Source organism: Haliotis asinina, chromosome 13, assembly GCF_037392515.1.
Source record: "Haliotis asinina isolate JCU_RB_2024 chromosome 13, JCU_Hal_asi_v2, whole genome shotgun sequence".
NCBI classification, from domain to species: domain Eukaryota; kingdom Metazoa; phylum Mollusca; class Gastropoda; order Lepetellida; family Haliotidae; genus Haliotis; species Haliotis asinina.
In genome coordinates, this window is record NC_090292.1 from 4,752,396 (window position 1) to 4,770,814 (window position 18,419).

The 18,419-nt window shown below is 42.0% G+C and overlaps 1 protein-coding gene across 3 annotated transcripts in view; it reads left to right on the forward strand.

Annotated features, from left to right (window-relative positions):
* The first annotated feature begins 15,359 nt into the window (after positions 1-15,359).
* The window catches only part of LOC137259952 (leucine-rich repeat-containing protein 71-like), a 64,887-nt gene continuing 61,827 nt past the window's right edge, over positions 15,360-18,419 (forward strand). For all 3 annotated transcript variants that reach the window (XM_067797607.1, XM_067797608.1, XM_067797610.1), the window contains exon 1: positions 15,360-15,443. In XM_067797607.1, the coding sequence (XP_067653708.1) occupies positions 15,400-15,443 (44 nt within the window). In that variant the 5' untranslated portion in view covers positions 15,360-15,399. The remainder of the gene's footprint in view (positions 15,444-18,419) is intronic.

Here is an 18,419-nt window from a genome sequence, read left to right on the forward strand (position 1 = left end):
TTCGTTAAGGCTTTTCACATAGTTTGGAGAGAAGGATTAAGGTAAAAATTCAGAAAATGATATTAAAGGTAAAATCCTTACATTAACTACAAACATGTATAAAGACATCAAATCTCAAGTTCAGGTAAACAATACTTATTCAAATAACGTTGAATGCCTGACTGGGGTAAGACAAGACATGGCCAGTAATGGTCGATACAAATTTACATCCGCAGTGAAGCGAACCGCTGTGTATGTTCCTGGTGTAATGAACTATAGCTACCTGCAGATCCTACCGCTCTTGTCTTGAAATAAAAGTGAGGGCCACAAGAAACCACAACAAGCTCAACAGTTGCAATTGCCCATATCGTATATATGCCCATATCGTAGGTACTGAAAACCACTAACTGACACACAAATGCCAGTCAGTTGAACATGGCGATCAAAGTTGCCTTTATCCCTCGCTCGGACAGTGTAACACAAGTGTTCTGCACCCTTGTCGGACACATGTCAAGCTCGTCAAGCTTTGGCCAAGCAGGCAGAGTATGGTCATGAGAACTGCTGACCTACGCAGATTAACTGAGAACTGAAACAGGTTGTTAGTTGGTTAGCAGACAAAACAGGAAAACAGGGGAAAGCTGGCAGACATCGAGAATCGCGCATACAAACCACAAGAAGTCAAGCGTAGGGACTTGACGAACTGACCAATCAATCCAACCATCTACTGCCTACGTTTCAGCATCACTTCCCTGGCAGACATTGGTAGCTTCTGTATGCATGTTGTTCGTCCTGCCCAACAAGATGTACATAAGCACTACAGACTTCCAAAAGAAGATTTTACAGCAGCACAGGGTTGTGGGAGTCGGTCCAGTTTTCTTAAAATTCTCCCTAGCCTCTGTATTAGTGACAATGATGGTGAAAGTACCCGCAATTGCATATTCTTCCGTTTAGTTCATTCATCGCTACGGTAAGTTCAGCAGCTTTTGAATAGAACTTGTCCATTTGGTCCACAGCTTGTCTGAACGGACTTGCCACTTCTTGCCTGGTGGTTGCTACAGTAGCATTAGCCTCCTGGGCCTCATGGGTTGCCTTCCGCAGTGTATCTACCACTGTGGTGAGATCAGCAACCCTTGAATGCTGATTTTCAACTTGTCTGGTCGTAGTTGCAACTACATTGGTTAAAGTGGCAAAAGAAGAACATGCTTCCTCCGCTTCATGTTTCGCCTGCATGAGTGTCTCGATATCTGCAGTAAGCTCAGTAACCTTTGATCGAAGGTTATCAATATCGCTCTGTACTTGTCTGGATGTGCTTGTAAGTGTTTGTTTGATGGCTGCAACAGTCGAACTGATTTGACCAACATCATTCTCTACCTGTCTGGATGTACTTGTCACACGTTCCATGACTGTTGCAACAACAGAACTGGCTTCACTGGCCTCGCCTTTAATATCTTTCAGCAAAGTTTGTATTTCTATAGCTTCACTTATGTTCGAGTCTGTCCCTGGCCTACTGGTACTGTCCCCTGTGTTCTCTGTCTTTCCAGTACCTGCATGGGCACCACAGTCTCCAGGGTTTCCAGACATGTACACATTTTTCATTTGTGTATTTTCCACCGACGAGTCTGTCACCGTCGTGTTATCCTGCTTCACCGTGTTATTGGTTATCACGTTTCTTCTGGACAGGTCGTGTTTGTTATCTTCAGGATCGTCCACCTCCGTTTCAGGGGTACTCTCGCTCGCAGACAAACCTTTCTTGGTTGCCTGTTGAACACTGTCGCCGATGTTGCTTGCGCCCGACACCACGTTGTCTCGGGTGGTCTTTTCATAAATCAAATCACGTCCAACCTGTCCAACTGTGATTGCTTCTACGACTTTACCACCCGAGACGCCGATAATGTCAAATCTCAATGGGGTGTCCTTGTTGTCTCCTGTCGATAGCCGAGTGTCATTAGAGTTATCTCCCTTTGTAGCATTATCAACAACAGCCTGTCTCTTGTTACTGTTGTCATGGCCGTGTCCTTTTCATCTCTGGCAAACTCCGCACATGTGACAAGTTCCGAGGTTTCTGCTCCATCGCCTCCACTAGATGCTTTTTCCTTCTCTGACATAAGACTACGCTCTGTGGAATAAGCATCCACTGACAGTAGAACAGACCACAGTCCCGGTAGACAGATACAGATGTTATACCATCCCAAGTAAGCAGACACTGGCGATACCAGAAGAAGAGCTTCAACGGCAAGCATTGCAACTGTTCCCTCTGAAAAAAAGGCGATGATACAGATACAACTGGTAGTCGCTATTGAAAGAGACGATTTAGTTTCTAGTCATACCTAATATTAAATCGAATAAATACTTACACATTATTTCATGAGAATTATAATCAGTAAGAATTCTATTTATTGATAAGAAAACAAATAATAATAATCATAACCTGCTCAATATGGGTTAGTGATTGAGTCTGCCTTTACATAAGAACAAGAGAACAAGAAATAGGATTCACGGACGTAGGAAAATCGAACCCAGCCTCTGATGTCAATGAAATCCCAAACTGACCCTCCTTTCACCTGTGTTATTGGCCTGTGATAATAAAAACGGGTTTTGTCTGTTTAGTTACCTCTGGGTGAACAGTTAACGGATGCCCACAGAGCCACAGCATGATATTTGATAGTCTCAACTGGAGACACATAGATACAAGACGCCACCAGGTAGACAGTCCAGACTGTATCCTGAATCCTCGACGACCTGTGATTCGGAGTGAACAGGTTCACATAGTGAAGGACCATTATACCTGGAAAAAAACACACCTGATGCAGCAATTTGTAGATAAGGACCAATATACCTTGGAAAACACACCTGATGCAGTTATCTGTAGTGAAGGACCAATGTACCTGGGGAAACACACCTAATGCAAACGAACGAACGGACGGACGAACGAACGAACGAACGAACGAACGAACGAACGAACGAACGAACGAACACTTTTAGACCGTACAGTGAGTATTGGAATGACCAAGAGAAGATTCAACCAACCTACCACACACAATGACATATACACAATACACACTACATTCACACACAAACCAAGAAACGGTAGTGTAGACGACACGAAACCCCACATGGGTATTGCTAAAAGCGGCGTAAAACTAAACTAACTCAATCACTCACCAATCAAAATCATTTGCTAGAATAGATGCCAGCACATCACAACAGGACGTGCGTCTTTAACGACGTTTACTGGAGTTACCTAATGTCAAGGAAAACGCTAATGCATGTAATTTGATTACACGTTGCAGATGACATACAACATAAACTCAACACATCCCATACACAGGACACACAGACTTCAACACAACCAGTACCCAAAATAATATGCTCTCTCTCTCTCTCTCTCTCTCTCTCTCTCTTTCTTTCTGTCTCTCTCTCTTTCAAAAAAAAAAAAAAAAAAAATAATAATAATAATAGTCTGTTTCAGATTCCCTAAAGCACTGCCAAGCTGAGGTTTCCTTTCAATTTATATAGGTTTGTTTCTTACCATCAAGATTATGTATATTCAGACACTAAGCATTAGTCTAAGGTAATGTCGCAATGTCGATGTTTGGTAAGCATTCGGAGAAGGTCACATAGAGGATCATACAAACACGTTTAGTGGCGCTTTAGTCTGTCCTTACTGTGAACACCACTGGCGTTCAGTACTGCGCGATATCGTCTCGGTATCGAACGAATCACTCGTTGGATATGATGTTGCTGAACTGCAGTCCAGTCACCACTCTCTAGTGCATGGGTGAGTTGTTGAAGGGTCTTCGGCTGTGGATGGTGCTGTGCAGAGTATCCAAGTATGTTCGATCGGGTTTAAGTCTGCTCGGTCTGACATTATTCTGCTGGAACAGCTCCCTTGAAAATAGGAAGCAGGTGTGGACGAAGGATGTCAGCACAACACAGCACCAGATCACTTTTTCCAGTGTAGACTATGTGCGGATAATCACCGTAATCCGGGTATGTGTGTAGCGGTACTGGTGGCTGTAGATGACGTACGTGATGTACACGGATATACTGATCTTTGCCTCTAGTGGTCACATGGGCCGTCCACTTATAGGCTGGTTCCTCTGGTGATATCTCTCCCAAAGACTAGAAATTGTGCCCTGGTGTTCGTTCGACAGGCACCTGCGTGCTGAGTCTATCCAGCTTCCAGAAGCCCTACCGGCTAGCAACCAGTTATCACCGCGTAGCAGTTATCGCCACCACCTGACAGTTGCGCAGACAGCATGACTCGTACTTACGTAGTATTTCACACACTTACATATCATAGGCTATGAAAGTTAAATTCAAACTGACTGTGTAAGCGATACAGCCAGATGTTGGCGATTACTGGTACGCGGCGATAATTGGTTGATAACCAGTATAGCATTTTCGATTGGCATGGCTGAGTCATAGCATTTTTAATTCTTTTCACTCTCTCAAATAAAGTGGGTAAACATAAAAACAGTGATAGATCTTTATAACCATCAGTGACACGATGTGAGTTTCAAGTGCATTGTACGTGCAATATGCGTCCTGTGACATTGCACGCACCTACTCAAAATCATGCGGTTACATACAGATATTAGATGCTGGATGCGTTTGGATGTGATGTTTTCAGTAAAAAAACCAAGCATTATGGGAATCATGAATAAATGAAATGCGCTAGTAACATCCACCCTGTATCAAAACACGGATGGATAAAAATTCAAATTTCGTGATTCGTTTCTTTTTTGAGAGAGCATTTATACCACATGTGTATAATATATATGTATATATGTGTGTGTGTATATGTATGTATGTATGTATGTATGTATGTATGTATGTATGTATGTATGTATGTATGTATGTATGTATGTATGTATGTATGTATGTATGTATGTATGTATCTATATATCTATATCTATATCTATATATATCTATATATATATATATCTATCTATCTATCTATCTATCTATATGTGTGTGTGTATATATATATGTGTGTGTGTGTGTGTGTGTATGTATGTATATATATATGTGTGTGTGTGTGTGTATGTATGTATATATGTGTGTGTGTGTGTGTGTGTGTGTGTGTGTGTGTGTGTGTATATGTATATGTATATGTATATGTATATGTATATGTATATGTATATGTATAGCGTATGGTATAACATATGCCCTAAATATGTGTTCAGTATATTCATCTCATCCGGGGTAGGGGAGGGTTGTCTTCAGATGCAACCTACTACCCAGTCCACTCCAAATTATACATGAACGTCAGTATATTAGAAAAGAGGACAGCAATTGATGTATACTATCCACATATACAAACGCATAGACCAGAAATATGTTGCGAAAATGTTTTAATATGAATATTGTGAAACATAAAACACAAATAATTCACAAAACGGATTGTATTTAATGTTTTCTTTGCTTTAAAGATTCCATATGTTATTTCTGTTTCTCACCTACCCACAGGTATGAACGTCAAGTCCTTGAACTGTTCAAGGCAAAGGTAAGTTCCTGACAAGTCCATTAACGAAGCTGTCCCTGTAGAAACAATGATGCTAGACCTGAAAATCACAGAGGGAAATTAATATTAGTGCAATTTCAGCCAATGCTGAGAACGTCTGACAAACGCAAAAGGCCTCAACTGAACATCTCACGTGGCATGACAAATATTGCCTTCTGGGCTGATGGCTTAGAGCAACTATTGCCTTCTCACCTAATGGTTTGGTGAAACTATTGCCTTTTCACCTAAAAGCTATGGGAAGCTATTGCCCTCTCTCCTCGTGGTTCAGAGCAACAATTGCCTTCTCACCTAAAAGCTAAGGGAACCTATTGCCTAGGGAAACTATTGACTTCTCACCTAATGGTTTAGAGTAACTATTGTCTTCTCACCTAAAGGTTGGGGCAACTATTGAATTCTCAACAAAAAAACCAAAACAAAACCGCTTTATGGGAACTATTGCCTTCTCATCTAATAGCTAAGGGCAGAATTGCCTTCTCACCTCATGGTTTAGGGCAACTATTTCCCTCACGCCTAATAGTTGAGGGTACCTCTTACTTTCTCATCCCATGTTTTAAAGCAACTTCTACCTTCTCACCTAATATTAAAGGGAAATTATTGCCTACTTAGCTAATGGTTTAGGGCAATTTTTGCCTTCTTACATAATGGGTTAGTGAAACTACTGCCTTCTCACCTAAAAGCTATGGGAACCTATTGTTTTCTCTCCTAATGCTTAGAACAACTATTGCCTTCTCGCCTAATAGTTTAGGGCAACTATTGCCTTCACACATAGTGGTGTAGAACAACTATTGCCTTCTCAGCTAATAGTTTAGCGAAACTATTGCATTCTCACCTAATAGCTTAGGGCAAACAGTGCCTTCTCACCTCATGGTTTAGGGCAACTATTGCCGTCTCAATTAATAGTTTAGGGCAACTATTGTCTTCTCACATAATAGTTTGTGGCTACTATTGCCTTCTCACTTTCTAGTTTAGAGCAACTATTGCCTTGTTACCTAACAGCAAAGATGAACTATTGACTTGTCACATAATAGCAAAGTTGAACTATTGCCTTCTAACATAATAGTTTGGGGCAACTATTGCCTCCTCACCTAAAATGTTAAAGAAACTATCGCTTTTGCACCTAAAAGTTAAGGGAACCTCTTGCCTGCCTTCTCACCTAAGTTTTTAGAGCAATTACTGCATTCTCACCTTGTAGTTTGGGGCAACTATTGCCTTATCACCAAATGGGTTAGGGCAACTATTGCCTTCTCACCTCATAGTTTGGTGTAACTACTGCCTTCTCATCCAATGCCTTAGGGCAACTATTGCCTTCTCACCTAATAGTTTCGGCAACTGTTGCCTTCTAATCTAATGGTTTAAAGAAACTATTGCTGTCTCACCTAATAGTTTGGGGCAACTAGTGCTTTCTCATCTAATGGGTTGGGGCAACTAGTGCTCTCTCACCTAATGGTTTAGGGGAACTTTTGCCTTCTCATCCAATAATTATGGGTAACTATTGCAGTCTTACAGCAGCACTACTGGAACCACTATGCTTAGTTATTTATATCATGCCATTAACGACCTGACCAGACAGAAGAAGATAAAAGTACGCCATACACTGACACAACAGTCAATAACAGTCTGTAACAACAAGAGGTTGGTGTCATGTCAGTGTTGTGACAGTATTCACCCTTCTTACCACCGTTAGCCTGTATTCTGCAGTAGGATCACCCTGGTGATATATGAGCTGACAAAGGACTTCGGGTATTCCCGACATTTCTCAGTGTATCACGCATGTGCAGATCAACATAACAATAGTTAAGGTTGTGCCAAGCGGGTGGGGAATCAGCTCGATCGATATAAATATGTGTTCATGTCTGTACAGCTCAGTAGTTTCACGGGGAGCTTGCATTTCCGAGAATCAGCGTACTGTTCACTTGTGTTCACTTACGTCACATCTATAAATAGACTTTCCTCTGATCAATTATTTACTCTGTTTGGTTATATAACACAATATAAACATTTGCCGTAACTAACAGTACTGGAGATGTGCATGGTCTACGGACTCCGCCATACATTATGATAAGTGAGTTTCACAAGTGTTTGTATTAAAATAACATTAAGGTTATGACGTGATATTCATATTTCCTAACATTTAAATTACGTTATAAATTCTTCAAACGCTTAGAACACCTAATGTCACAGCCCGGCCTGTCGAGATATTATAGAGCTCCGTCATGCTCGGCAGGTGGGCATTGCAACTAGTGATCAAGACCTGTAACATTATGTTCACTGTTCGTACTCATCACCTATGTAATAGTAAATGTGCCGTTTGAAGCCAAGGCATTTTCTTATAGATATAAAATGCTGTATCACGAACATCACTATAAAACAGGTGTGTTTTACACTCTCTGACATGGGTATCGCACAAGGCCTAGATTTCCGAAGCTCTCTTAGCGCTAAGATTGTCGTAAGTGCCATTCATAAGTATTAAGTTAGGTTAATAACTTACGTTATCTTAGCGTTAAGAGAGCTTCGAAAATCTAAGTCCAGATTTATATACCTCTTAAGAAGAGTTAAATCACCCCTCCTCTCTCTGTGTGATTGATGCAAACATACAGTATTTACCATAGACAGGCAGTACATTATGTGATCTATCACCCGAATTAAGGAACATATAACCATCTTACCTAATCTATATACGGCCCGCAACTGTCTATGGAATGCACGTGACAGGGCACTCCTTCGTGAGTCACGTGACCAGAACCTGCAGGACAACTTTCTATACGGAATTGCGTTGCAAATTTCAATTGAGGACATTGTGTAATAGTCAGTTGTGTCGTCTGTAAACCTGGCACATACCGTATATATATTTCACTGCACGTGAGAAACATGCATGCTGGGCAGATCGCGTGCACGTAAACCTTAGAGTATTGATTACAACGTAACAGTAAGCACCTAAAACCATTGCTCGCGTTTTTTGGTTTGTGTTTATCCCCGCACTCGGAAGTAGTTCTGATATTCCTACGCCAATCTGAAATCCTTCCAAGGGGGCACGAGTCGCTATTCTTTCCCCAGAATAACACGAACTGGTCACGAATGGTGACAAACATATTAAAAATCCAGTTCTGGTTCCAAATGGCGCGACCGCCTAATATGACTTTAGTAGACCGGACCAAGTTTACATCAGTGCTCGCCTGCCACGACTCTTGACGGTCATACTAGTTGCCTAATTTTGGGATGGTCAGATGGGAAAGTTGTTATTCCTGCAAGGATTATTGGTTCCTTACTGTCATTGGAAACGTTGTTTGTCACCGAAAGTACGTAAGGTCTGGCGAAGTGGCATGACCTACATACCCGTCCTAGTGTGCGAATCGTAGGGGATTACCGTGTATTGTATTTTTTAAAAAGTGACATTAAATTATGTCTAAATCTTCAGACACGAGGGGAGGGAGGAAACCAAACCCGTGGGCGTGGCATATCGAACTTTTTCCAGAAAGATGAAAATAGAACTGTTTTATTGCCTTTTGCACTTCTAAGACTGCACTGAGCGTAAATGATCACAATATGGTTATGGGAGCCTTTGAAATTGCCATTGCTGGCCTGTTATCGAATTTGTCATTGCTCTTGTTCATTATGCGCCGTGAGAATAAGAATCTGGGTTTAGACTACCTATACTCTGAAGTAGTCATTAACTTTAACTTACGACTATCTTAATGCTAAGAGAGCTCCGAAAATCTAGGCCATTGTTTCTCTGACCATGTCAGCCTACTCTTTCAAAGCCAACAATTCATTTACAGGATTCTCAAAATGTCACAATAGTTTAGTTTAGTTTGGCTGGCGTGTCAAGGGACGAAACTCCTCGCAGCGAATTGCGATGCTTGAGACGAATCGACCTTCCATGCTTCAAGACATCAAAGATTAAAGAGGCAACACACTACGTCAGTGATGACTGTCAGACAATACTGAGACAATGTTGCTGTGAGTGACGGCAGCCTCGGGAATCCGCTTAACAGTATTAACACCCAGTCCCTAGATCCCTCCTCGACCTCAGCACTACGGTGACGTTGATGTCTCACGACCGAGCTCTGTCTACAATACATATGTGTAAGGCGTTTACTGCGCAGAGAAATGAAATAACCGGTTATTTGTACAACACACGCTATTTTCCGATTGCTCCCGTCTTGGGCATGTTGTTACCGACCAGCATCTGAATATTGTCTCCTGAGAGTGATACCAGCAGGTGCGCGATGCCGCTCCCCAGGGCTGCCTCCAAGTCCTCCCTCTCTACCACACGTACCTCCTCCCTGAGCAGTATCCGTACCCCATCACAGACAAGCCTTAGAAGCCTAGGGTCCAAACAACAAAGTTTTGCAAGGTTAGTGACTTAAAATGTTTAAATGTGGTGAATAATGAGTTTGTTTTCATGTAAACCTTTGCCATCTTTGATAGGCATTCTAGAAGTTGAGTAGATGAAGACTGAGGACTATGATTTATGGATATACAACTTCTTTTATTCGGTGAGTGCGACGTTTCGACATAGATGCTAATGTCGTTGTCAAGCAAATGTAAACCTTCGCATACTACACGTAGCTTGTCACAATGGCTATGTGTGCTTTTCATATGTCCCCAGTTCTAAAACTCAATCCGCAGCACATACAACCACGCTTAGCCCGAATGTGCTGAAGGGTATTGTGTCTTATCGTCTTTCATCCTACACAAAAGGATTAAAATCAAATGAAAAGTGTCAGAATGCAGCAGTTCCAGTGAGCTGAGGTTATCACGTGATTTTGACTCGGGAAAGTCAAACCTTTTTTGGAGAGGGGGTTGTAAGGTAGTTTTGCTCCAAGGCTGGACTGAATGCTGAGTCCATGGATGTATAGTAATTCAGTCTTCCAGAGAGACAAGTCTAGATAAGCGGAGTAAATCTTAGCAAGGACACCAGTCTGTTTGAAGAATATTCACATTGTTTAGGAAGTATCATCTGAACTAGTAATCATTACCTTTATACAGGATCGGTCTCTATTCTCCATCAAACTTTCGGTGTTGTCAAACTCGTGTGAGCGCTCTATCGGTTTGATAGCATGTGTTTGAAACGTGAAAAGGAGAGTTTGACAACTTTTAAAATTTTCACGTGTAGTCAAACTTTGGTTTCCTACTTTAGCATTGTCAGAGGTTACACGTGTTATGTTATGTTTGGGATTACACCTTTTCAACAAATAATACAGATTTTAGTAGCAGTACGCCCAGTGCACTAATAAACCACATAAGGCGACGTACAGCGCCGTGACTTGTGAGTGAGCAAGTGAGTTTAGTTTTACACCGCGTATATTCCTGCAACATCACGGCGGCGGACACCAGAAATGGACTTCACACATTGTACCCATGTGTGTGTCCTCGAACCCGGTTCATTCGCGTGATTAGAGAACACTTTAACCACTAGGCTACCCCACCGCACCACGTGACTTAAGAGCTAAATGTGTTATTACCCAGTGAAATCGCGAGCTGTTCTCGCTACATGTCGGCACAATTCTCCCCTAGACAAGCGTCATGTTTCTTTCTGGCTTCGAGGTCACTTGAATTGTAAAGGTGCAGCACTTCTTTGACAACGTGAAGCTGAGGACGTGACCTGATGCTGTCATGTGATGAGTCGAACCCTTACCATTGTTATCAAGGGCGAAAACTTTCACAACTGTCCCACCCTAGTGTCCACCGCAGTGACTCTGATGAATTAACACACATTTCACGATATCACGTTGATCTGTACTAAGACATTTATTACTTCGATGAAAGCCGAGAGTATGGGTAATTTGCTGAAAAGGGATCCGAACCCACGTCCCCCTGTCCCCTAGGTGCCTAGGAAGCCTAACTCTTCAGCGAATTACAGAGCGGCAGTTCGTGCGTTTGACAAGGGAAAGAACATCAGATTGCATTTGACTAAACAAAACTGTTACCGGCATCCGAAATATTGCAGGCTTAAGGACCAAACACACAAGGATACCGTGTTCACATATGTGTGTGAGGTTGAAGGTTGTGGAATCTTTTGTGATTAAGCCACCTTGATTCAGCTAGATTACCACCCGACGTGGCCGTTATAAAGACTCGGAAAGAGTCATAATTAATCACCAGTGTTGTATTGTGTTAAAGGTGTGCGTGCATATCGATTAGCAGGTGCTTGGTTCATGTACAAGAGTAACTCACTGTGGTATGGACACAGTGCAGCTAGCAGACAGTACAGCTATTGGAGATCTAATTATAAATCTGACTAGAATTAGAGATCGAGGGGGTATTTTCTGATTGTTTGTTTGTTGTTTAACGCCACACTCGGCAATTTTAAAGCTATATAGCGGTATTCTGTAAACAATCCAGTGATCAACAACATGGACCTCCACAACTGGAATACGCATCAACAAGTCAGCGAACCAGGACCTAAATTTTCGAAGCTCTAAGATAGTCGTAAGTGTCATACATTGACATTAGCTAAAGGCTGTCTTAGCGCTAAGATAGTCGTAAGTGTCATACATTGACATTAGCTTAAGGCTGTCTTAGCGCCGAGAGAGCTTCGAAAATCTAGACCCTGAGGTGTGATTGGTTCACGAGATCGTTGTAAAATAACCATGTGTCTCTCGGCAGGGAAATGCATTTTTAAATGTAATGCATGCACCACTAATTACTAGATACAAATCTCTTATTTAATAATTAATGATTTCAATGATATACTTTTACACGGGTTCATATTATTACTTTAACGCGAAATAAGAAGATTTCCGTCCAATGTAATGGCGCTTTATTAATATGTACAATGCTACCTATTGTTCAACATTACAGGTTTTTAGTATATATAGTCTTGGACAGATACAGGAGATCTCATCTGTAATTCTGATTAGACCTAGAGATCCAGGGTATACACGTATGTAGGCTTGTTGTCATGTACATTACATGGATACAGTGTGCGAATTAGTTTCCAGGGTGCACTGTATTTACAAAATGTCCCCATGAAAACACACTAGCCAGTCGGGCCAGTAACTGTGGAGATTTACTAGTCCGACTGGTTTCTTACTGGTCACGGGCTAGTGATCTAACAAGGTGCAAGTACGGCCTGGCTGCCATAGCCGTCAGTGAAAATTAATAATCTCAACACCATAATGTTCACATGACGTCACAATACCTTATGACGTAATTTGGGAATGTATCTACGTAATGCGAAACAGTGTCGTGCGACGTCATTATGACTTTGGATAATCTGCGCCTTATAATCTTCATGTTATAAGTAGATATTAGATATTCGAGTCTGGACCAGACAATCCGGTGATCGATGTGGTGAGCAGTAATGGCGCACACAACCTAATGTTAATCATATCTCGGTTGTTTGATTAGTTCCTTTGCGTCTCTCACCGCCACGTGTTTTAGAAACGAAATCAACACGGGTAGCGTCTGACCAATAAACTGCCTATTGGGTCGAATTCGACTGTAACAGCGATGTCGCCTATTTCGAGAATAGGGCATCTGACTCCGCCCACCATAGCCAGGAGGGGAGACATCGAGGAACAGTTCACTATTGATACAAATGATTTATGAAGCCATTGTGTCCACGTTAGAATTAATTAATACAGCTCAACGATTGATTAATTTTGTTATAAATACCTGATTTGTTTTGCTGCTTGAGTGCAGAATCCCCATTATTTGATTGCCGGCCGAGGCCTGTTGCTGTGTTTCGCATCGGGTTGACAAGCTCTGGCACTAGATCTCTGTTGTCATATGTGTAAGGAAAATTATAAGAAATCAATACACAAGAAGACCACAACATTTGCAGTGAAAAAACCCAAGAGCAGGTATTACTGACTGCTTGACAACCTTTGGGTAGTGGTTCATAAATCCATGCTTGTGAAATACTTAGATTCGTATCGTGGATGTTTAGAAGATGATAATAATAATTAGGGATTTGTCGCTTTATTTACGAGTCCTTAGAATATTCAATTAGTGACAGACCAAATCGCCATAACATGTGTTTTATTATGCTTTGTGACTGGAAAGGATTCGTTGCTTGTATTTATAGGCACCGTCTAATATACGGAAATAAATCACCGCCTGTCTTATTTTTGTTTGTTTGTTTGTCGGACTCTGCAACATTCCAGCTGAGCAGAGGTCTATAAATAGACGAATCCCGGTCAGACAATCGAAGTTTTAAGAATAAACAAGCTGTAGTACGAGCAAGATACAGGCCTGTGCAATCAATATTGGCATTTTCAGAGTTTATGAATTTAATGTTGATTTAGTATCTAAAAAATACTTTATTACTTAATTATACGTGACATGCATAATCTGTGTAACACTGCAGTGTGGTGTTAATTCTGTGATCGATACCGAGCTGATGGGCACTGGACACGGATCGATATATGATCAATATGGGTTTACGATCGTTTTGGTAAAGTTACTGGTTAACTGGCGGGGCGGGGGGTTGGTATGTGTGTGTGTGTGTGTGTGTGTGTGTGTGTGTGTGTGTGTGTGTGTGTGTGTGTGTGTAGGGGTGTGTGGGGGTTGTGCTGAGATACACACGCACTTTGATTCTCTAACCGTTCGCCACCCTTCAAACGCGCACACCCGAGTCGTTTTACAGTGCCGGCTTAAAGCGCATTTGCGATAGAAGTTTTTGATATAAAGATAACGGTGTACATTTCATGCGGAGACAATGCAAATCAATCATAGTGTTGAAGCTTTTGAATGATTCAGGGGACTGTGAGAGGTATACGTTTACAAGCTTCTCATTAATCATGTATTTTCTGCATCAAATCTTGCTTCTTTTCGTGTGACAGTTGCATTCTTGCGGTCTGGAACAGTTGGCGCGCACCTGTTTGGGGGACTAGGCTCTTTCCTCTAGAGATGATGTATAGACGGTAAGTGATGTGTGAAACATGAATTGCGATAAGGCGGAAAGTGAACGCCGTGCAATAATGGATGACCTTTAGAAGCCCTAGATCTGATGTAACACGGGAGCGACGGAGCTGTTGAAGGCTAGAGCATCCAGGTCGGGTGGTCGCAGGTGCGTACATATGGCCACGCCTGACAGCGTTAAAGACGATTGTGATTATTCATGAGCAATGTTGTGACGATCATATACGATCCATTTCATCTGGTATACGAACCCTACACAGGACCTTGGGGAGCGTGAACCACCCCTGAAAGAATACGGGACCGTTGACCCCCACTACTACACACCGTGGCCTCATGGACCAATAGTAAAGAAATACTGGACCCCTGAGCCTCGTAATATATTAATAAACATCATAGTCTCTTGGAGCGAGAGTACCCGAACACTGGGCCTTTGGGGCTCATTACTAGACATCCTAGCCTCTTGGACCAGGTATGCAGGAATACCGGACCTTTGGGGCTCATTAGTAAGAAAACTAGACCTTTGAGCCTCATTACTAGACATCCTAGTCTCGTAGACGGAGTGTAAAGAAATACTGGACCATTGTGCCTCATTATCAGACTTTCTGGCCTCTTGAACCAAGTGTGCAGAAATACTGGACCTTTGAGCCTCAATACTAGACACTCTAGCCTTTTGGACCAGGTGTGGAGGAATACTTAATTCTTGACCGCGTGCATATCCTTAGGTCACAGGGTCAAATAAGCGTGTTTAAAGACACGCCTTTCAAACACCTCTCGTGGGAATCGATGGAATGTCCAGCGAGCCGCAAAAGGAGATAATCACAGAGTAATATCCTGACATGGGTGTTCTATTGAACACGTGATGCTATGGAGTCTTGACACCCGTAGCATGCACACGATCATTGATACGCGGGCGTACGTGTGTTTGAGAGAACATCACCTGTAGATTTGGAGGTTAATGCTGCCAAATAATTGGAGGATAACAACACGTGGTTTTACCGTCAGGAGTCGGATAACTCAATCTCGTGATGTCATCTGGCGAAAAGCCCAACATGATGTGGACAAAACTGGGGTAAGTGGGGTAAGCTAGCCAGGGGGCGGGGGCTGTGGGGGGCTGGAGGGGATGATGGTCGTTGCAGTGTGTGTGTGCGCTTGTGCGTTTGTGTGAAGTGATGTATAAGTTAATACTCATTATCCGTATTACAAATCATTGTGTATCAAACAGCTAACTTTAGAATGAGGTGAAACGTGAAAAATATTAATTTTCTGATGCCATCTTCTCAATAATGTACACACTAGGGTTGAAACCCATCGGCGTTCGCAAAATAACGTGCACGTGTTTTATAATGTGTTCCAGTCAGACCGACTGTGTATTGTTCGTGTGTCACTGTATTACAAGACATCTTAAGTTATGGATAACAGCTCCATAATTTGTTCAACATGACCGTTATGTGATTTTAATTGATTATTAAAGTTATACGATACAAAGCTGTGAGTAATCGTACATGAACCAGACAATCTAGTGATTCATCTTGGCATAGTTCCGCCTTCTTGCATTGATATCATATCACTGAATGCGTAAGTTTGGCTTAATAATATTCCAGCAATATGGCGTCGATATGTAAGTTATCGAATCTGGACCAGAAAATCTGGTGATCAACATCACGAGCATCGTTCTACGCAATCTAAATCCGGTGACATGAGTCAACCAAGTCATCGAGTCCGACAACCCGATACTGAAGATTTCGTCATACGAAATTGCATACACTCGCTATGAACAGAGCATTTATTCATATTTGGCTGAATAAGATATTGACATAGGAATGGGGCCTAGCTGTGACGTCAGTTATCTATAAAATTCTGAACTCTTTTGTTTGTAGTTTCTACCCTTACCAATTCTCGGCTTTGTGACGTCAGTCTGTAAATATTCCAATCTGGACCACTCAGTCCAGTGATGGGCAACGATCTACTGAGCTGCAATAAGAAGACCTGAAAGACTACGTCACCGTCTAACCTCGCCTTCCGATCTCGACCAATGTCTGCCTCGCACGACGAGTCTGCTGAAGACCAACTGCATCCTGAGAGGCTATTCTGAACATTACTTGAATTATGTTACGATATGTCACTCTGGCGAATTGGTCCGAAAGCTTGCATGACGCCAGTTGTGAACGTGACCATGCTAGCTAAACCCTGCACATTGAGTAATGTGCTAGCACGTGGCAGAACCTGATTACAAGGGAGACAACTCTCACTGGGACAGGGCTGCACTCTCGGAGTGTTGCGTTTCGCACATTGGCGCTGATGAGTAGTCGGAAGAAAACATATGTACTCGAGTCAACGGTCCGTTTGTTTTGAAAGAAGAACGATGAAATGTCAAATAGGTAAAAGTGGGTGTTTGAGCAGTTCCTTCTTCCGATGTGCCCCCGTCCGTTAAAGGTCACATGCATCGTGAAACATAGATTCTGATATCTTTCGGTATGTACTTACCGAATGAAATCATCAAAAATGCCAATTCGACCTATAAAGCTGAAAAACGCGACGAAGAAATTGGAGTTCAAACGATTCACTAATTTTCCCTCAGGGTTGGTGAAAAGGTGGTTTCAACAGGTATGCTGCGCTCGTAACGCTTGCGCAGTGAATAGGTTCGCGGAGTATGCCTGTCCGGAGTACGAGATCGTGAACAGGCCGTCTGATCTTGGTTGTGTACACAAACAAGTAAATACTCGTTACATTAAAAAAACCAAAAACATGTTGATTGTGATAAGCAGCCTCTGCCACAGAGAAAACTCGTTGTTCGGTTAGAAAACGTGTCAGGTGTAGAGTTGACACGGTTACCTACGGCTGAAAGTGAACCAGTTTTGTCACTCTCTTATACATTGCAGTATCACAATATAACATGTCAGCTTACATGCACAAGGATACCTATGGTGAAATAAGATTAAATTGCTTTTGCTAGCAGTCATGTAGTTTAATTTTCAAAGCAGGATTAATTGCAATTGATGACAATGCACGTCCGGTTGATTCCTTTCCACGCGTCGGGTTAGACAGCAGTGGCTACTGTATTAACGCATGTTTGGGCGGTTCATTTCATGCCGAGATCCGGAACTGATAGATACCAGATTGCAGGGCATTAAACTGGTGATAAATGTATTAGCCACGGGCGGGACTGAGGTTTATGCCGGTGGTGACAGCTTGCCGGATTGAGCAGCTGCCGGTTTTGAACAACTTGTTTATTGTTGTGACGTTTCGGTGTGGGTTCTGACACCGTCATCAACCAAGAATCGTCGTTTTCACAGCAATGAAGAAGTTGTTCACTCATATCGCTATCCTTCCTTACCGCCTTTCAAAACTGACTGAAACTGGTGCGGTAAATATGTGTTTGGTTACCTTCGTCCGTTGACTTCAGTTGCGGCGTTAAACAATAACCAACAAAACATTGCCTTCAGTCTGGGACATTTTTATTGCTGTTTTCGGATTTTCTAGTTTCATGAAAGCTTCAAGACATTGTGACAAAGACATTAACAAATGTCCTTTAACCGTTCCTCTCCTTTGTGCGTGACTCTATTTGACGCTTGTACAGTGGAAGCTGTCAGAACCGGTCTCTGTACAAATCAGCAAGCTTGCCATACCGGCATAAAATCTCAGTCTCATCTGTGGCTTGTACATTATCATCAGCTCTACAATTTTTCACCTGTATTTATTCTTTACATTGGATGCACATGCCCGACTATATCACCAAGAAACGTCTGTCGTCTTTTAATTCAAGGACTTATCATTAATAACATTTTTATTATCATAGTTCCGTTTTCGGAATTTCAAAAAAATATTATCACCAACGTATTATTCATGTCGCTCAGTTTTCGTAATTTGAACATTGACTATCAACAACTAATTATCAGTATCGCTCCATTTTCAATTTTCGTACCGAGCGCCTCTCCTGCTGAGATGAACGTGATTCGGAATTATTTCTTGGCTTCGGCCAATGCGAGCTTGAATCGAATTAATCGGAACACCACTTATTCTGCATCGGTTGTATACACTGAAGCTG